Source organism: Camelina sativa, chromosome 13 (genome assembly GCF_030686135.1).
Source record: "Camelina sativa cultivar CO46 ecotype springtype chromosome 13, ASM3068613v1".
NCBI classification, from domain to species: Eukaryota; Viridiplantae; Streptophyta; class Magnoliopsida; order Brassicales; family Brassicaceae; genus Camelina; species Camelina sativa.
In genome coordinates this window covers 12,676,876-12,697,831 of record NC_141892.1, presented here as the reverse complement: position 1 = coordinate 12,697,831, position 20,956 = coordinate 12,676,876, and the positions used below count along the sequence as shown (strand labels likewise).

Here is a 20,956-nt window from a genome sequence, read left to right as displayed (position 1 = left end):
TGAACATTGAACCGAAAGACCCATATTTTTTTGTATTAAAACATTTGTAGTGGGTCTCATATAATATGGTCATTGATTCTATTTGTTTTATTTTTTCTTTTATCACAAGTATAGTATACCGATCGTGTTACTATATAAAAAAAAATATGAATAGTATAAAATTTAGAAATTGATAAAAACAAATCTTTTTTATCAGTGATAAAAACAAATTATTCTCTAATTAGAGTATGTATTCTAACAGAAATACACCAATAAATCTAAGTTGTCTGTCTTCCAAAATTAAGTTAACAAATATTCTAGTATTTTTTCCACAAAATTCTCTAAACTCAACCAATTGAGCTACCGACACCAAATCATGGTTGAAAACGTTGCAAATTTTGAGTTTATGTATCATATGTTTTTAAGTCATATTTTTAATTGTAGATCTTTTTAGATGCAGTTTTTTCCAACTCATTTATTTAGTTATTGGCAAAACATATAAAATAATTTAAAGTTCCTTTATAATTAATCTCAATTTACTACTTTATAAAATAATATCCAAATTATAAACAAAGTACTTTATAAATAAATAGAGTACATTATATAAGAAATAAGTTTTAAAATATTCCTCATACGAAAAGAAAAAAAATATATATTGCTCATACGTACTTGTTTTGGGATTGAATATATACTTCATCATTTCTTTTGGGTGCACAAATAGATGAATATACAAAAGGGACCATTCATGTTAGAATCGAAGTCCATCGCTGTCTCTTTTCATAATCATTGTTTTTACTTCTCAGACATCGATCTCCCACAGTTTTGAAAATGACAGGTGAAAAATGGAAATGGTAATATTCAAAACAAGGGGTGAGCATGTTGAAAGACCAACATATATAGATTTGTGAGTTCGAATTTTGTGACGAAAAAATAATACTATAACTGATCTTGAAGTTGTTTTTTTTGGTTTAATGTAGTTTTCATTCCTAAGTTTATCACATATTAATGATATATTACAAGTAAGATCAACCTACTTACAGTATATAGAGAAGTCTGATTAATATACATGCAACAAAAAAAAAAAAAACTGAATATCTTTCTAGGTAAACCGATGTGAAGGTGTATTTATCTTGACCATCATTTAAGCAAATATTTAAGTGTGTGACAATATTATAGAACATTGAAAGTAAGAGAGAGAGCAAATCTAAAACATAGAAAGAACACTATCTCCGACCACTAGTAATGAAAACTAGACTTGATTATTGCTTTCTTACAGAGTAAGTAGTTAAATTCTTGTTAAGTTTTTATTGTTTCACTTTTATTAATGCATGTTGATTCGAGAGATATTTGACGTCACGCTAAACTGTATAAAATTGATTGAAGAGTTGTAAAAAAGATCACAAGATCACTTAGTGATTATAGCTAGTGTTCAATGGTTGCTTAAACAAAAGAAACAAGTCATGCGTGTAGTAATTACAAAATTACATTAATTAACATAAGTAACTACTACATTTCCAAAGATTAATCTTGAATTACGATTTATGAACATCGGTTGCCAAAACAAGAAATAAGTCATGCGTGTAGAAGAAGGGACCCTTGATCTTGTAAGATGGTGAACTACGAAATTCGAAGGTGGTGTAGTCTTCTGACAATATCCCAATATAATTCACACGAGGGCAGCTTTTGAGTTGTTTTTTTTTTCCTTTGAGGTGGACCAAAAATAAAGTTCTATGCTTGCAGAAGAAAGGGCCCTTGTTGCTGACATCTATAGTGTTGATATAACTTGGAAAAGCCATGCAAGAGATAAGAGAGCAAGCAAATTTTTCTTTGTTTTATAAATAAATAACTCAAAATGTTTGGAATTTAAGAATTTATTTTTAACAAGGACAAACATCTATGAACTCATTTAGGAACTTAATAGTCTGGTTTAAAAGAGCAATGTGTATGCGTTGGTGGTACGAGAGTTAGCCTATATAAAAGATCCGATTGTGGTCATGACTCATGATCATGAACGTATTGGGATATGCATGAGTTACCAAGACTGATGAAAATGATGTGAACTATGTAGTTTTTTTTTCGCTAGCCAAAACCATATTACAAAAAGTGATCGAAGCATTGAATTAGTGATTTTGGTTCTTTGTATAAATCTTCTTCGATTTTTTTTGTTCTATTTTCTTCATCACTCGTTAGTACTATGTAAATCACTATTTCAAGTGACACTGTCAATGTCATATGTAAAAACGTTAATTTTTCCGAATATTTTAGCATTTCACAAACAAAAACAAAACAATTACGAGATGAGAAAGTAACTTATTGTGTCGGCTATCATTAGCTAGACAGACAACTTATATGGCATCTCTTGATCTCTTTATGATAAGGGAATACCTATATTTTCGGTCCGACTCTAGCTATTCTTTAAATTTATGATGCTATCTTTTAATTATAATCAATTCATTGATGCTCTTTTTCCAAATCAATTAAAGTTTGAAAATGATTAGAATGGATGGTGAAAAAACAATGTAATCCTCTGTATAGAACCATCTCAATGTTTTAAAGTGACCAAATCGACATATGTGAACATGTGATCAACATTTTAACATTCATTCTCCTACGAACGAATCCTATATATATTTCAAGGGAAATATATAATTTAAAAAAATAAGAGCAGAGAAAATATCGCAGTTACTATCATGAAAAATGGATAATCACATCTAGTAGATAACTTAATTTATGATCAACTGCATCTATGCTTTTACAGTAGAAGTATTAAAATTGATAAATAAAAAAGGATTATATTCAAATTTATTTATGTACACAATTGTGTAAATTAAACAATTACTGTCTTCTATAATATATATATCTGTTCTTTTGTCAACTTATAGTATTTTATATACTTGTAAAAACATTATGAATAGAGACAAACCGATATTACAAAGGATTCTCTAGAAATTTCAAAAGCAAACGTTTATGAGTTGATCATTTATATTTTGAAGACTTATATATAAAAAAAAGGTATTTTTTATCCTTACACCTCATAATTTGCATGTGAGCCAAAATAATTGAGGCCCTACATTAATCATAACATTCATTTGTATATCACAATCACAGAATATGTCAATATATAGCTCCATTGTATTTATTCGATCATTGTTGTTTTAATATTTCTCAACTTGTCTATAGATTTAAAAAGCATGTACATATAAAATAAGTATAAATGGAGTTCATTTTTATGAGATTTTTCAATAGAATCGTTGTCGTTTAATATAGAGATAGCGATAACGTAAACAAGAAAAACGAGCTTAGTGATAAAGACAACGTTGATGGCGGTATGAAGACAATATTATAAAGTTGCATTATCAACCAGTCATGGGGACTTAATATTCAAAATTCAAGACATGAGTTTTTATTAATATTTCTTAAAAGTTTTTAAATAATAGTTTCTTTTGGAAAAACAATGACTCCAGCAGTCGTTAAATGTTTTTTAATGAAACTTGATAACATATAATTTTTTAGAAAATGTTTTGGTTAAACTTACAGTAAAACAAACAAATTTATCGACAAATTGGAACTTGTTGAAAGATTTCTTAGAAAGTCTGTGCTTTTTCTTAAGCATTATATACAAAATGTATATGTTAATTATATCACCAAACAAAAAAATGTGTTGTGTTTATAATTTACAAAAATGTTTAGATTTTTTTAATCGTTTGGATTTATTATTGATTACAATTTATAAGATCTATTACATGTTAAAAAAAATGTGTTGTGTGTTTATAATTTACAAACACCTCCGGTTTTATATTTTTGATAAACACCTTCTATTCCATGCTAAACATTTTCAATTGTACGTAAAATCACGACGAAGAGCGATAATTGTGCATAATTGAAGATCATCTGTAAATTTTACTATCACACCTCGTAATTTAGAAACATTAATGAACTCTCGGTCAACCAATTCCTCAAAAGGCTTCCATAATGTTTAGTTTAACAGAAAATTTATTTGTTCATTTAAAATATCAATCATAAAGATGATAACAATATAAAACAATCGAACAATATGTATCATTTGCCTGGTTATCAACATACTTTAAAATATATTATGTTGGTCCAATATTTACAAAACCTCTAGAATATAATTTTGTGGATACCTTTAAACAAAAACCATATCTATAAAATCATTTTAATGATTATGGGTCATGGGCTTTCCAAGCCTTGCCCACCGACGTGAGCTGGACATAATAGTTGCGTTAGTACCTTACTTTAAACAAAAAGTAAGTAATATTAAAACTGATGGTCAAAAAACTTTATACTATAGTCTAAGAAACAATAACTAAAACCTTTTGATTAGTAAACTTTGGTACCACACGTTCAAGCCAATGTCAATATGGTCACAAAATAAATCTACAATGTGTTTTTTTTTTTTTTTCCATATTCACTTTTATATTGACCCCAAAATAGTCAGACTAGCTTTTAAAACCGTGTCGGACTGGTCAGATTGACATGTATTATTGTAAATTTGTAAGTATGAAACTAGTTGCAAAGAAACTATTGAAAGGCCTTAGCTTCATATTTCAATCTCTTCAGGAAAACATTTTTTTTTTCCAATGAAGAATTGGTACGTACGAAAAAGATACAATACAACAAGATAACTGATACATAAAAGAAATGGAACTTTTTTTTGTCTATATAAAGGAAAATAGAAAGAATGAGAAGATCATTCATCTGAAGACCAGATTGTGGCAGCTCCTATCACATGGGTACGGACAGTCTATTAGCTTCACTTCAGCTCTATCGAAGTACCAATCTCCAACCGCTATCGCCACCGCCTATATCGCAGTTTCAAAAAAAAAAACGTTGAAAGAATTGATTTATTTTAAAACGCTAATTTTTGTTTAAAGGCAAGTAAAGATGAAGATGCATGCATAGTTGCATACCTTTTTGTGGATAACAGGAGAATTATCGGCGAACCAAGTGTCTTGCCTTTCGGTTTGGCAATGAGAAAAGCAAGAATTGATAAACAAACCGTTCTTTTTCATTTTCGAGAATCCGGTTACAGCTCTCAACATCTGATTTCTAAACCCTGTTAAAAAAAATTGACAGCATTATAAGATAAAGAGTGAGGTTGGATCATTTTGAAAATAAGGATTTTAAAAAAGTTTTAAGATGCTTTTGGACCTTGCAAGAACCGGATTTGTGCTGGAGTACATCTGCCATGGTTCAATCTGCATTCATGCCAGTAACCACTAGGATCTGCACTTGGTGGAGCTATACTGCTTTGAATCTGTTAAAGCAGACCAAAAATGGTTACTTCTAATGATCTCAATTACCACAAAACAAAAAATGCATGGAGTTAGCAGAAGAAAACTTACCTGCCAAATATCATAAGCTGCATTGACAATAAAAAGAGGAGTTTTCATCTGACTGATCAAGTTTTGAGGGAAGAAACACTGTCCCCAAAGCAAAAGATAAAGAGTTTACCGGTCAGCTTTTGCACTAATATGTTACAAGATGCATAAATGTGGTTACAGAGGAATAGCTTACAGAGGTTGGATTGAGATGGTTTGTGCACAAATGTGGCAAATTGTTCTTCACTCCCTGATTCATTACCATAACAAAAGAAAATGTTAAAGTAAAATCTTTTTGATTATAAAATGATATCAAGATTGGTAAATAATAAAATCACACCTGCAACTGCACAACACCATTGTATAGGTTTCTTATCGTGTGACCACCGGAAACATCAGGCCTATAACCACAGAAAAAGAGCGATTCAGTCAACATATACTAAGTTAATTTTAAGAAGAAACAGAAGTAAAGAAAATTCATATGAACTAAGTTACGTGTCCAAGAACAAGCCAGCATCACTTAAGCATTTGACTTTGGTATATCTTGAAAACAAATTTCTGAATTCGTCACAACGTAAAATCACTGCTAGACCACCTGCAGAGCATCCAGATAAAAGTGCCTGAAACAGTAATAGTAAACAAAATTAGTAAACACTATTTCATCTAATGTAAAGAGAAGGATATAATAAGCAAAGAGAAAGGACAAAGTGAAAAACACCTGCTTGGCATTACGCATTCCCTTTGCTTTCAAATCTTCCATTGCAGCTCTCCATATCTTCTCTCCTCTAAACTGAAGCCGTGCAGCCTGAAAATTTTACATATTAAAGAAAATGAAAAGAATTCACAACATGAAAAATCAAGAAAATGAAATGTATGGTCTCTAAAGAAACAAGATTCATAGGTATCAATGAGAACCTTGTTCTGACTATCTCCGCTAAAGGAACCACCATCGCAGTAACGAAGCTTTACTCTATTCCAGTTGAAAAAGTCTGCAAATATAGACGAAATGAGCTACTGTTTCTTAATAATATTTTACTAATACAAGCCTAAAAGACAAAAAAAGACCTGGATTTTCTTGAGCTTTATTGCTAAGTATTCCTGTAAACTGTATCTGTTTCTCCATATAGTTAGAAGAACCACGACGAGACTTCTTTCGGTATACACAGTTCCTTATATTGTCACACCATCCTCCTCCCTTTCCACATTCCCAATTCCAATTTTTAGTAACAAAACAAGACTTAAAATATATATATATATAGAACCAAAAAAACACAAAAAAACATATCTTCTATGGCTAACCTCTAATTGAATGAGCCAGCTATTGGCTCCAAATCCATGTCCACGATGTAAGTGATATCCAGGCAATGTACCATCCAAACAAACTGTAATTAAGACACACAGATCTTAGATTCAAAAACACTGTTCTGTTATATAGCCACATTAGTACATTACATAATGTACCTCACATTCCAAAATCAAAAAGTAGCTTAATATAAAATGCAACTATCCAAGACACATGAGTGATACTAATATAAGATAAACAAACAAAAAAACCTCATTTTGTTTGTGGTAAAAAGCAGCTAGATAAGAGAGAGAAAGTACCAGCTCCTTTGGAACCAGCTCCTCTGATAAGTGTGAGACCAACCATTAATGGGTTGAAATTGGAACTAAATTTGGAGAAACCAAACTCTAATTCCTCAATGCGATCTAACTCAGTGACATTGAACTCAAAATACCCATTTGCCTCATTCCCAAGAACCAGTCCTGCAACTACAAAACCTAACAAGAATAGCTTCCACATTGCTCTCTCTTTAACTCTTTCTTAGAGCTGGGAGTGAAGAAAGAATGGTTAAAAGTAGAAAAATCAGATAAAAAAAGATATAAAACAAATGCAGAAACTCGTAATGTGTTAGTGAAAGAATCGATCTTTGTGTTCAGCTTTTAATAAAAAGAACAAGAAAGAAGAAGAAGGGACAGAGCAGAGAAGTGCAGTGAAGAAAGACTGTTTTAAAAAAGATGTTTCATGGCTGGATTCACGTTTGGAATCTCATTACCTCGATCTTCTTAATACTATTAATCTTAATTAAACTATACTAACTATTTATTGTTATTGTATATAATTATAGTTAATTTTTTTTTCTTTAAGACAAAAGGGAAGAGACCATCTTTTAGTTTACTAGACGTTTGGTTCATACTTGAAACACACATCAACTTACAAAAGAGGTAACCAATACAAGTTCATGATATCTATCTTTTTCATTATTTATTAGATGTTTTTTCATGGTATTTTCTAAATTACGCATTGGAAAGTATATAATTTTAATTAATTATGATATCTCTCTAGGTTTTCTTTTTTTTTTTTCTTTAAAATTCCGCGCAATTCCCATACCAACCAATCTATCTAATGATGTTGAAGAAGCACAATAAAATCATGAGCGATAATTACGGAAGTGGTAATCATGTAATTGCCGACTTACCCATTTGGATTTAAAACATTCTTTTAAGATTAATTAAACTCATACCATCATCATTGTTTTTGATTGAGTCTGAAGTAACCAAGGATGTCAAAATTAATATACACACAAGCACTATTTTTGTCAAAGAGTGAACAAAATAAATTCTAAAGATGCCCAAATGTGAAACTATATCAACAGAAAAGTGGATTAACATACATATTTTTATCATCCCCTCCTCCAAAATAGTTATAGGCTAAAATAATTAAGTCCAAAAACTATTTGGCTAACAAAACAAAATGTCTAATAATATTTTGATTGTGTTTTGAAAGTAATGGCTGGGAGAGAAGTGGTGGGGCTGTTTGTAAATCCGATGCACATGTTACGCTCCTACAATACAAATAAACCCAGACGGTACGGTGCTATCATCCACTCAACTCAACTGTGTTCTTTTTTAGTTTTCTAAAAAGGTCCTTTTGTTTCGATTTTATTTGTGTATGAGCCTCAGTCACGGGATTTTTTAAACTTTCCACCTCCACTTAATCAATGTTTTGTATTTTTAAATTTTTTAACACTTAACTTTCAATTATTTTTTCAGTACTTTTATAAGTAAACACATCTCCAATTTGTATATATATATATATTTGTATATTCACATAGTTCATTCTCAAAAACCAAAAAAAAAAAAATATTTAGGTTACCTACTTAGATATCTATCACTCCCTCATTAAATACGATAATTATACTTAAATATAATTATTTTAAAACTATGATGTCATGGTTTTTTACATGTTTATCTATTCTTTTTTTTTTAATTACTAGTTTTTTCCTTCTTCAATTGAATACCTATTTTGTCATAATCTTTAATTACATATTACGCTTTCTACAACAAAAACCTCGCAAAAAAAACAACTATTATTATTTGCAGAGTTAAAACATGACATTTCCATTTTTTTTAAATCGCATTATATTGCTATCCAAAATGATAAGTTCTTGATATAGAAAATCCTCTTTTGTATAATATAAAAGCCTTGCAATATTTGTTTACGAGTAATAGTACAAATTTTGTGGTGTAAAGAGAATACAGTGTTGCAGCTTAATTTGTTGAACATTAATTAGGATGTTACATAAAAGTAAAAGTTTGGGGAATTAATTGTGAACTTGGGAAAACATGAAGGGGTTATGAAAGGACTAGGACCGTTAAGTCTATTTGTATGTTTCCGTGGGACGTAATTAATATTGTACGGTTCTCAATAAAATCCTGTCGGTGTGAGTTTTTATAGCGTAATCGTATTTAAAATGATCACGTACCACCACCGTTTCTTACACAAACACAATGATTATATTTGTTGTAGATATCAATAATGTAAGACGTTACATAAAATAAAAACCCACGTATATCACCCATTCACCGTTACGTTCTTTGGTTTTTACTCTTTGCCCCATACATTCCCATGCACGAATAATGAAACGATCCTTATTTGTATTTTCATGTTTTGTTAATTTGACACCCCAATTCTACAGTTTCGTTTACTAGCTATGGTTTTTTTTTTTGTCAACTATTGGGCCACAACAGACCGGATCATTAGCCTAATTCCTACATTCGTCGAGAGCGGAACTCGATCTCTGGTGTGATGATGCTTTGTGCATTAAGGACTTACCTTTGGCCATTGCACTAAGGTCACTTCACTATAAAGTAATAACTACACTTTCTCTTAGGAATTATATACGAGAAAATGACTTATTCCCCCTTGAACTAAGTTACTTTATCCCACACATTCCTGAAACTTTCAATTGTGCCAATATCCCTCTAAACTCTAATAAAATTTGAATATCCCTCACCAACTATACTAGGCTGGATTAAACCCCCAAATCGTGAAACGGTATTATTGTGCCGTTAACGGCATGATGACTAGGACAACACATAAGCACTAAAATGATGTCGTTTAACACTCAAACACGTTCTTAGGCCAAAAGCTAAACGATGTCGTATATGGAATTGGGTTTTTTTCTCGATTTAGGGTTCGTCTTCTTCCTTCCTTCACAAAAGAAATAGGAAAAATTAGAGAGTAAAACAACGAGAAACACTGAGAGATGGAGGAGCGAAGGAGAAATTGAACGAGTCCTTTGTTTGATTTTTGTTCGATTTGGAGATTAACTCAGATTTGTTGGTTGCATTTTATGAAATCAGTGAGCTCGACAATGAGGTACATGGCATTTTTTTTACTTGTGTTTGTTAGATCTCTATTCAATTTTGTTGTTGTAGTTGATAGATTTTGTCTAGCATTGTTCGTATGATATAACTCATGTCTTGTCTATAAGATTTACATGATTAGATTGTAATTTTATTTAGTGTCCACCATGTGTTCGACGAAATGTGTGAAAGAGTTAATAACATTAAAATTGTGGACATTTGATGTAGTGGTCTTGAAGAGGAGGCCTCAGTCGTCAAATTTCCTTGTTACCAGTGGAAAATTTGTAAAGGTTGGTCGCCATGTCTACTACGATGGTGGTTGTGTTCGATATATAGAAGCAAAAGCGAGTGAGCTATTTGAACAAATGATGAATCATCTCCCAGTTAGTTTGCATGGTCAACGAGTATGGTATAAGATGCCTTTTGAAGGACAAGAAGACCGGAAAGCAATGACAAATGGTGATGAAAATTTCAAGAAAATGTGTTTAGCATCGGCTTGGATCAAAAACTTTGATATCTTTGTGGAGCCTTATTATGATGAAGCTGAGGAAGAATCCAATGAAGAAGAAAGAGTGTGTGATGCTGAACAGTTTGAAGAAGAAGTAAGAGTGGAAAGAAATGTGGCTGGTTTTGTTGATTTAGATGATGAGTATGATGAGTATGCGACACCTGTGGAGTCTGGTGGTGAAGATGATGAGACTGAGGAGTATGTTAGATATGTGAAAGGTAAGGGTGAGATGAAATTTAAGCAAGTGTTTGACAGCTTATAGGCGTTCAAGAAAGCAATTGTGGATTATGTGTTGAAGACAAGAAGAAATATAAAATATGTGCGATGGGATAAAGACAGATCAGAACTTAAATGTGCAAGTGGATGTGCACATAAAGGAGAGGATCCAAATGCCGGTGAGAGACAAGAAACCATAGAGCAAGGAGAGACCTTAGATGAAGATCAAGGAGAAACCAGAGATAAGGAGCAAGGAGAGAATCCCGGAATTGAAGAAGAAGAGACCGAACCCTGTACATGGCGAAATTATTGTTCTAATGAAACAACATTGCAGAAGTGGATGGTAAAAGCCTTCAATGATGATCACAGCTGCAACGTTACTGGTTATAGCAAGACTATTACTCAAGAGGTTATTGCTAGGTTGTTTTTGGATGAATTCAGAGAGAACCCGAAACTGATGCCTAAGGTAATTCAAGCGGATATGATGAAGCGTTGGAATTTGATCGCATCTGATGATCAATGTAGGAAGGCAAAGGCAAGAGCATTGGAGATTATTCAAGAAGAGCATGATGAGCAATACTCAAGACTCAAAGATTATCGACTTGAGCTATTAGAGTAAGTCTCTCTTTCACTCTTTCTTTGTTAATTTTGTATGCGTTATAAATTTGTGCATTGATAATTTTTGTGTTTTTTGTTTTTTGTAGTTCTAATGTAGGATCAACTGTGGAGGTAGATACATTTGAGGGAGAAGGTGGAGGACTAAATGTCTTCTTCTTAGGATCAACTGTGGAGGTAGATACCTTTGTGTTCCAAAAGGTAATTAAACTGTGCATCTACAACTTTCATGTATTATTTACTGCATAATAATTATTCTTTGATGATTTCAGGGTTTATTGAATGCTGTTTCTGAGTTATTGCCACAAGTTGAGCATCGTATGTGTGCAAGACACATATATGCTAACCTAAAGAAGAAACATCCACATAGGGCTGACATGAAAGCAAAGTTCTGGACGGTTGCCAAGAGTTATAACAACGCACAATACATCAAACGCTTGGAGAAGTTGAAGATGAATGACATGAATGTCTAAGAATAAGTGATGCAGAAGAATCCCAAAAACTGTAGTATTGCCTATTTCAAGTCAACATCCTCTTGTGATGATGTAAGTAACAACATCAATGAGTCATTTAACAATGCCATTAACGTTACAAGAGAGTTGCCATTGGTGGAAATGCTTGAAACTATCAGGAGAAGAGCAATGGTGCGCATAGATATTAGAAGGAAGAAGGCAAATAATCACAAAGGTCAATATAGTATAAAGGCGATGGAGAGGGTGAATCTAGAGCAGAAGAAGATATTAAACTGTGCAACCATTCCTGCTAGTCCAGGTGAGTATGAGGTTAAGGAGAAGAAATCATCATATAAGGTTCACATGGCCATGCATTCTTGCACACGCCGGAAGTGGGAGATGTCAGGCATTCCTTGTCGGCATGCTTTGAAGGTGATTTCAGTCAAGAAACTCAAGGTAGAGGACTATATATCATCTTGGTATCTGAATTCTAGGTGAAGGAATGAGTACAATGCACATATAGATGCGGTTAGAGGAACAAAATTTTGGCCTAAGTCTGGTCATACTGAGATACAACCACCACCAAGACCGATAACTCAAGGTAGAAACAGTGTCCCTAAAAGAATCAAAGAGAGGAATGAGTCACCACAAAAGAAGAAAAGTAAGGGAAAAGATCTTAAAGTTACTAGAGAAAGGAGGATCATCCATTGTGGAAGATGTTTTGAGGCTGGGCTTAACACAAGGGGCTGCAAGCAAAGTGGACCTCTGGATTATAGACATTCAAAAAAGTCTAAAGTGGCTGGAACAACAGAGTTGTGCATCGGATCAAGTCAGCCACCTCAAAGCCAAGTTATTGATTGAATTCACATGTCCTAGTGCTTTTGAGATGTTTTGTTTCTAGGTGAACTTTGTTTGGTCTTTTCTAAGAACCTTTGAATCATGTTTTGGTCTTTTATAACAATTATTAGGTTCACCTTGTTTGGTCTTAAATATTGTCTCAAACACAACATCTCATTTCTTAAATATTGTCTCAAACACAACAACTTGTACATCTACCATACCATACACATTACAATACAAACACATAAACAAGAACCATCAACACAACACAAACAAGAATGTTCTTCAACCCACGCAATTCCATCTTGCATCCTTGAAGCTCTTTCTCAAAACCCCTTAGCTCTTTCTCAAATCCGCAGATCACCGCTTCACAGGTGCGAGTCTCCATTGCAAGAGATTCCATTTCTCATTTGCATACTTGTAAACTTTTTCTTAATGTCAATGAAGCTCCTTCAAGATCATCAATTCTCAGAATCATATCTTCAATCTTTTCAACCATTGATTCATCTGTCCACTTGAACAAGTGACCACAACTATTCTGTAACATAATTAAAGAATGTATCAGAATTTTACAATTTCTAGCTTAACTACCCAACAATTAAACCATTAACTCATCTCCATTTGGACAAGCATTAAAAAGTCTCCCTCGATTTTTCACAGTCTTTGATGTCCTCAAAAATGCATTCTCTCCACATCTACATTTCTTCGGAATTCCTCTTCCTCTTACACCCATTTCAGCTACAACAGCTTCGATTCTCGATCTCTCAGTGTTTCTCTTTGTTTCAGTTTCTCACTTTTGCGATTTGTTTTGGGAAGGAAGAAGAAATAAGAACCCTAAATCAAATAAACCCCCAATTCGTTATACGACGCCGTTTAGTGTCTGTAAAACCATGGGTTTAGTGCTAAAACGCAATCGTTTTAGTGTTTACGTGTCGTCCTAATCATTATCTGTTAACGGCAAATTAACTCTGTTTCACGATTTGAGGGTTTAATCCGGCTTAGTATAGTTGGTGTGGGAAATTCAAATTTTATTAGAGTTTAGAGGGGAATTGGCACAGTTGAAAGTTTCAGGAATGTGTGCGATAAAGTAACTTAGTTCAGAGGTGAATCGACCATTTTCCCGAATTATATACATATACATATTTAGAGGGGTGTATTCAACTTTACATTTTAAGTGATTTGTGTGAAATTTACAAATTCCAGGTTATTCAATCATGAATTTTAAAAGTCTATTAAAATCTACTGTTATTGAACTAATGATTGAAAAATCTACTTTAAAATCCATTGTTTGAATACACCCCCTTACTTTAAATTTTTTTTTTTTAATGAGAACTAGATTCGAACCCGCACGTACATGCAGGGATGTTTTCAAAAAGTTTTTTTTGCTTTTTTAAGAAATATATTTGTTGTTCTTACTGTAGAATTTTGTTTTGTGGACTTGTTGATATATTAAGTTTTTTTTTGTTTCGTAAAGTATTTTTCAATTACAAAATTCAGGTAGAGAAAATGCAAGGCCCAATTTAATGATTCTTTGTTTTATTAATGTTGATTAAAAGTGGGCCTCATTTTTAATATTATTGGCCCACATAGAAGCTGATTCTTTAGGGAAAACGAAGTGAAACAACAGTTTTGGAGAAGACAGTGTAAAAACAGTATATTTAACAGAAAAAACCGATCTGTACGTTTTTCTTACCCAAATCTTTCAATCAATCTTGTTTACTATCGAATCCATCTCAACGTTGAAGCAAAGTATGAAACCAATATCGATTAGGTAAGCGAAGATTGGTATTTGTTTTAATGTTTTATTTGATTTGTATTGTACGATTCATATTTCCTTTTCCAAATTTAATAAATTATTCTAAATCTCCTGGGTAATATTCTCAAAGTTTTTTTCGTGATTATTTGTGGATGATTTCATAGCCGCACAATTTTTTTTTCTGAAATTTAGTTAGATTCGTTTAAACCTTGAATTCCATGTTTGAAACTGCTGTTATGTTTGCCGGAAAAAAATTGTTACTTTATCCAATACGATTTTTTGGTAATTTTAGTTTCTTGTAAATTTGTTTATTAGCTTAGATCCTGTATCTGATTCTTATTAAATGTTTTCTTGGATACTCATTTGTTGTTGGAAGATGTCTGATTTTATTTCTGTTTTAGTACAGTGAAAACTGGAACTAAATAAAACAAAAACTGCCGAGGAAGAAGATACTTACAGATAAGACTTTGTGGTTCCGTTAAGCTATATGTACAATCCAATCAAATATATAAGTTTCATTTGGGTCGTTTGGATATGTTATGGATGATGGTTTGGTTTTAACAAACTGTGTTATATTCAGGTTCTCTAACATGGTTAGAAGTATGGTGTTTCGCCATGAGAGTGCTGATAAGAACTCCTTTAATCGGTTAGTCATTCCAAACTTTATTTTCTAATTTGAGTTATTTCTTAACAAAATATTTAGAAGTCAGTTCAACCGAGTAAAAGTTTCGGTTTATTATTGAATAGAGTATAGTATTACAATCTTCCCAAATATAAAAAAACCCTTTCCTTTTGAATAATCTTGTAGACATTATTGAAACTGAAAACATCGAAAACAAAATAAGTTCCCAAAGTAATAAGATAAAATGATGAAATAATGGATAGATGGCTGCAACCATTTGATATCTAGGTTCTTCTCACATTTCGTATCTCCTTTCAGCCTCCCTCTGCTTCAAACTTAAAACCATATTTTTATCCCAAAAGTATCATAGTTTTGATCAGTCATCCCTTCTTATTGTAAAGTACATGTTAAAAGTACAACCCCTGTAGCAAAATTTATAAAACGGATAGATACATGAATATGTAACAAATGAAATGCTTTGTTTAAGGTCATCAATTCTAATACATACATAAATGACATGATCCATTCTGCTTTCTCCGATATAATCTAGAGGTTTTTGAAAACCTCTTTGAATACTACATTCCTTGACCTCTTCTGCGGTTTCCCATCTTCCAATGATAGGTTTGTATTTTCCCGTATGCGAGATGTGTAAGACGTTGATCACGGTGAGATTTGGTATTTTCCCGTATGTGGAAGATTTGGTAAGTTGTTAAAATTTAGTAAAGAAAATATTTTGATATCGTGGATACATAATTCAAAATTGGAGATCACATAATCTTCGAAGAATATGTTAACTGTTTGATTTTGTGTTGGTAATTTTCGAGATTTGTTACGATTTAGTTGCTAAGATTATATGAACCTTACTTAGATATTCTAAGCTAATTATGGGGGATTGATTTACAAAAATTTAGGATAATTAGATATAATTAGTTTCTCTTTTTTTTTTTGTCAAAACGATATAATTAGTTTCTCAAGCTTATAATTTTATATTGTATAACAATATCAATAATTTTTTTCTTTATTGTGCTTATAGTTATTGATCTCCTATTAATCAATGTAATTACAAAACTCTAACCCTAAGTCTCTATTCCCTAACCTATATATATTCATAATTATTTGTTGTCATTGTATTTGTTCCTCTTACATGCGTGTCATCCCTTGCAAGTCTGCAACTCAAGCTACCAAAGGTTTTTTTTTGTTCTCTTTGTTTTTTGTATGTTATTAATAAAATTATCAACTAATCATCTATTATAAAAATAATCGCAGATGGCAGATTCAAGTCAAGACCGTAATCCCACTGAAAAAAAGAAAGCAATTGATACTGATGATCCTTCTCCAACGGTAAAAAAACAAAGGTCACCGCTCAAATTTCTGGAAATGCTTTAAAAGCATGGAATAACCGTTAAAAACTGTAACCAAACCGAAACCGAATCAAACTGTGATACATATGATTTTTATATGATTTTTTTTTTATGAAAACGAAAAAAACCATAAACCGGAAAAACCGAACCGTAATCAAACCGAATTACGTATTGTTTCTTTATGGTTCTATTTTTATAAAATAAAAAAAAACCGTAAACCGAAAAAACCGAAGTGAAACTAAACCGAAAAACTGAATAGCATCCCTAAATGGGTTTAGGGAGAAGTTGTTTTTATTATGTGTCCGAAAAAAAAAGAATAATATGAGTAATAGGCCATGGGCCTTAACCCACCTTATGGGCTCATTAGGTTTAAAGGCCTCATAAAGTTGACCAGACTACAGCGCGCCCACACGTGTTGAGGAGGCGGGAAAACAACATCGCCGGCGTCAGTCAGAGAGACCCAAAGTGGCACAGTTCCCTGAAAGAGAAAAGAACAAAACCTTCGCTCGCTGATTCGCTCTGTTTTATCTGAAAATCGCCATGGGTATCAAGGTCTGATGGAGCGAACGATTTCTTCTCTTTTCAATTTAAGATTACCAATCCTGAATTGGATCTCATGCTGATGTCTTTTTCGTTGGGTGAAAAAAATGTCTGATTTTTTTTAGGGTTTAACGAAGCTTTTAGCCGACAATGCGCCAAGTTGTATGAAAGAACAAAAATTTGAGAGCTATTTTGGTCGGAAAATCGCCGTTGATGCTAGCATGAGCATCTACCAATTCCTTGTTCGTTCCCTTTCAATCAATCTTATTTCGCACTAATCTTACTCAGCGAGAGAGTATTAACTTTTTGTAATTGTGAAATCGATGTGACGCAGATTGTGGTAGGGAGAACTGGGACTGAAATGCTCACTAATGAAGCTGGTGAAGTCACTAGGTTACTACTTACTACTCTCTGTTTCCACATTTGTAAAAGTTTGGATCTTTCTATCTGATTTGTTTTATACATTGTAGCCATTTACAAGGGATGTTTAATCGAACGATTCGTCTTCTAGAAGCTGGGATTAAGCCTGTGTAATGCTCTCCTTCCTACATTCTTTTTTTTTGGACTTTCGCTGTTAGTAGAAAAGGTTTGCCTTTTACTATTAGTCTTGCTAATTTAGTTCTGAATCTTTTGGGTTCAGATATGTTTTCGATGGAAAGCCCCCGGAGTTAAAGAGACAAGAACTGGCAAAACGGTATTTTTTTTTTGTTATCATGAATTGAGTTTTAAGTTTATAGGTGGTAAGATGAGTTACTGAACTGTTGTGCAACTATGGTTATATTTATTCTATAATCTTGATCCAGTTACTCCAAGAGAGCTGATGCAACTGCAGATTTGACTGGTGCAATTGAGGTTTGCCACTCGTTCTTGCCTTACGAGTTTGCTTACGTAGCTTTAGTTTACTACTAAAAGAGCGTGCTTTTTTAGAAGCTATTTTATGCTTGACAGGCAGGAAACAAGGAGGACATTGAGAAGTACAGCAAACGGACTGTCAAGGTACTCTATTCTTTTCCATCTATGAATCGTTGGACTTCTTAGTTTTATAGCATCCACTTGAAAGCAATTGATAGATGTATAATCTCCCACCTCCAGGTGACAAAACAGCACAATGACGACTGCAAAAGACTCTTGAGACTCATGGGGGTGCCTGTTGTTGAGGTACTTATGTTATGTGCAGGGGCTTAAGGATCTATATCTCCCCTCTCATAACTAATCTTTTTGGTTATGATATGAAATGGCTAAAAAGTTTGAAAAGAAGACTGATGTGGCTTCTTACATACAGGCCACTTCCGAAGCTGAAGCGCAATGTGCTGCACTTTGCAAGTCAGGAAAGGTCTAATTTCTTTTGTCTGTTCTCCTTTTGGTGTTTACTGACAGTTTTGAGTGACCAATATCTCCAATCTTGTAGAACTGGAAGTTTTACAAGGTTTGCACTTTGCAATGCTTCCTTACGAATAGTTTCTGTCTGTTTAGGTTTATGGTGTGGCTTCTGAAGATATGGATTCCTTGACTTTTGGAGCTCCTAAGTTTCTTCGCCATCTGATGGATCCTAGTTCCAGAAAGATCCCTGTCATGGAATTTGAAGTTGCTAAGGTTTCTCTCTTACACACACTATCCTTTTCTTCTACGTGTTAAGTAAATGAGATCATCTCTTCTCTTGTGGTCTCATTTCAGATTTTAGAAGAGCTTCAACTTACCATGTATCAGTTCATCGACTTGTGCATATTGTCAGGGTGTGACTATTGTGACAGCATCCGAGGTATCTAGAGATCTATTTTGCCTCTTTATATCTTTCAACTGTGGGTGAAATGTATCAACACAGTCGTTTTTAGCTTTGTAAATGTAAAGGCATGTAAACTAATATGCATATTTTGTCACAGGTATCGGAGGGCAGACTGCCCTAAAGCTCATTCGCCAGCATGGATCTATTGAGACCATACTTGAAAATATAAACAAAGAAAGGTTAACCTCTGTTAAATTATCTCAGAGTTATTTGATTTGGGGACAAGATACTGATTTTATGGTATAATAGCTCAAACTAACCAATGCGAGTGAAGGTTATAATTGCGAATTCAGTCTAATTGGGTGCATATTACCCTATTACCCTATTACCCTGTGTCTTCTGTTGAAAAATGAATTTTTTTCTCTCCAAGTTGCATTACCAAAACCACGCTTAGAAGCTTTTTGTGTCAATTTGTAGTCTGATAGAAATTAATCTTTACTGTTAATTTTGTTGAGTTCCTACTTAGAACATCTGCTGTTCCAAGAAACAATAGCTACAGTGTGTTAAAGACCTTTACCACTCTGTATTATATGTAGGTATCAAATACCTGAGGAATGGCCATATAATGAAGCTCGGAGACTTTTCAAAGAACCTGATATCTTAACAGATGAAGAGCAGCTTGATATTAAGTGGACCTCTCCAGATGAAGAGGTAGAAACTGAGTTCTCCCCCTTTTTAGATTCTTCGGGAGTGGTTTTTAGTTACCTCTTTGTTTTCTCCTTTGCCAGGGTATAGTTCAGTTTTTGGTGAATGAAAATGGATTCAACATTGATAGGGTAACAAAGGTATGTTTCATGTAGTGTTGTCATACTTTGTTCCATATTGCCATATAGATGCAATGCTTTGTTCTGACAAAATTATGGATGATCTGAAATTTTTTATATAGGCCATAGAGAAAATTAAAACTGCGAAGAACAAATCATCCCAGGGCAGGTATGCACCTCTTGAACAATATAGTGGTGATTTTAGCTTTTACTTCTCTTTCCACTCATTTATTTCTTAAACATTTCACAGGCTGGAATCATTTTTCAAGCCAGTTGCTAACTCATCCGTGCCTGCTAAGAGAAAGGTTTGTCTCCTTCAATTTTATATATGGTTGAACCCAATAGCTCTTAAGATCTTTTCTTTTGACTTGCACATGAATGTGTACGTCCTATAATCTTTTTAAGTGCCAAAAGAAACACGGATTAGGAAATTAGTTGGTAAGTCTATGAATGTTAAAACAATTCCCCGATTCGTGGTTTGTGAGACGTTGATCTTCTTCATGCTGCCCACCTACACCTTGTGATAATGAAGTCACTGTGTCCTTAGCTAGCTAGAAACTCTTAATACAAGTCCAGAAATGGATGGAAATATATGCACACACTTTAGGGAAAACTTATATGCCTAGTTGCCTCTTGAGGTGATTCCTCAATATACTGGATCACAGGGTACCAAATGTTTGCTCCAGCAGTATAAACCAGCTATCAGCAATAAAGTATTTTCTCTACATGCTTTTGGATGGAACACCTCCAATAAAATTGCTAGCATTAAGCTGTTCTCTCTACCTCGGGGTTCCGACCTGTCTGTTCAAGTGGCTGGAGGTGGCTTAGGCACAAGAATTTAAATATCACGGTGAATATTTAAAATCAATCTGCCATAATTTCTGTAGTTCTATTTAGCTATATGTTTAGTGTACGTCGCTGAGCTGGAAACTACCTTACATAGACTAAGCGCCGCCATTCTTAATCCTGTGGTAAATAGAACACTCTACTTTGTGTTCCACATGTTTTAGATATACATGTTCCACATGTTTTAGATATACATACATCATTTGGTGTTTATAATCTTTTTTTTTACTTTCTAATAGGAGATCCCAGAGAGTACCACTAAAGGAGCAGCAAATAAGAAAACCAAGGGAGGTGGTGGAAGGAAGAAGAAGTAAATCACAATTCAAGTTGTTCTAAGGCTGTATAAGTTAGTACGCTTCTGCTGCAAAGATCTCGGGAGAAGATTGATAAACTTTGATGATTTTCCTAGGGTTAAGTAGTCTGTTTGCTTTTTGTTTTACAACGTTTCCGAAACCTTCGTTAGTCTCTGCTTCCTCAATGGTAGAAAATTAGTATGGTCTGGTCTTCTTTTGCATCATTGTGGTTTCGGTGATGGCATGATCATGAATTTGCTTTTGACAAGGAAAATGCTTGTGCTTGTGTATTCGAAATTGGGCTGATTTCAGAATTTAGATGTGATGTAAAAGCAAGACTCCACGTCAAATTATGATGATATTAGCACTAGTTTCAGATAACAGGAGGGGTG

General features: G+C 33.3%; 2 protein-coding genes and 3 pseudogenes across 6 annotated transcripts; 3 read left to right on the top strand and 2 right to left on the bottom strand.

Moving 5' to 3' along the window:
- Positions 1–4,522: 4,522 nt before the first annotated feature.
- LOC104736685 (pectin acetylesterase 10) lies at positions 4,523–7,555 on the bottom strand. The gene is made up of 12 exons (XM_010456713.3): positions 6,924–7,555; positions 6,621–6,703; positions 6,387–6,516; positions 6,237–6,310; positions 6,040–6,126; positions 5,817–5,941; positions 5,662–5,722; positions 5,518–5,571; positions 5,346–5,423; positions 5,152–5,257; positions 4,911–5,056; positions 4,523–4,802 (listed from the first exon to the last, which is right to left on the bottom strand). The coding sequence occupies exons 1-12, from the start codon at positions 7,120–7,122 to the stop codon at positions 4,695–4,697; spliced, it is 1,251 nt and encodes a 416-aa protein (XP_010455015.1). The 5' UTR covers positions 7,123–7,555; the 3' UTR covers positions 4,523–4,694.
- A 2,781-nt stretch (positions 7,556–10,336) lies between these two features.
- LOC147929459 (uncharacterized) lies at positions 10,337–11,311 on the top strand (annotated as a pseudogene).
- Positions 11,312–11,627: 316 nt separating this feature from the next.
- LOC147929458 (uncharacterized) lies at positions 11,628–12,620 on the top strand (annotated as a pseudogene).
- A 208-nt stretch (positions 12,621–12,828) lies between these two features.
- Positions 12,829–13,332, bottom strand: LOC109128468 (uncharacterized; annotated as a pseudogene).
- A 3,405-nt stretch (positions 13,333–16,737) lies between these two features.
- LOC104736684 (flap endonuclease 1) lies at positions 16,738–20,945 on the top strand. 5 transcript variants are annotated; one of them, XR_015578294.1, is made up of 18 exons: positions 16,738–16,890; positions 17,004–17,120; positions 17,213–17,271; positions 17,349–17,408; positions 17,519–17,572; positions 17,682–17,730; positions 17,827–17,874; positions 17,971–18,036; positions 18,161–18,211; positions 18,352–18,471; positions 18,553–18,637; positions 18,759–18,840; positions 19,198–19,312; positions 19,390–19,446; positions 19,548–19,594; positions 19,676–19,730; positions 20,115–20,396; positions 20,511–20,945. XR_015578294.1 is itself a non-coding variant. In XM_087481823.1 (18 exons), exons 1-17 carry the CDS (start codon positions 16,879–16,881, stop codon positions 20,265–20,267), a joined length of 1,230 nt encoding a protein of 409 aa, XP_087337949.1. In that variant the 5' UTR covers positions 16,738–16,878; the 3' UTR covers positions 20,268–20,275; positions 20,511–20,945. The 5 variants fall into 5 exon arrangements, 3 of the variants coding, with proteins under 3 accessions (XP_087337949.1, XP_010455013.2, XP_010455014.2); XR_015578293.1 differs by having other exon boundaries at positions 20,091–20,396; XM_087481823.1 differs by having other exon boundaries at positions 20,115–20,275.
- The last annotated feature ends 11 nt before the right edge of the window (positions 20,946–20,956 follow it).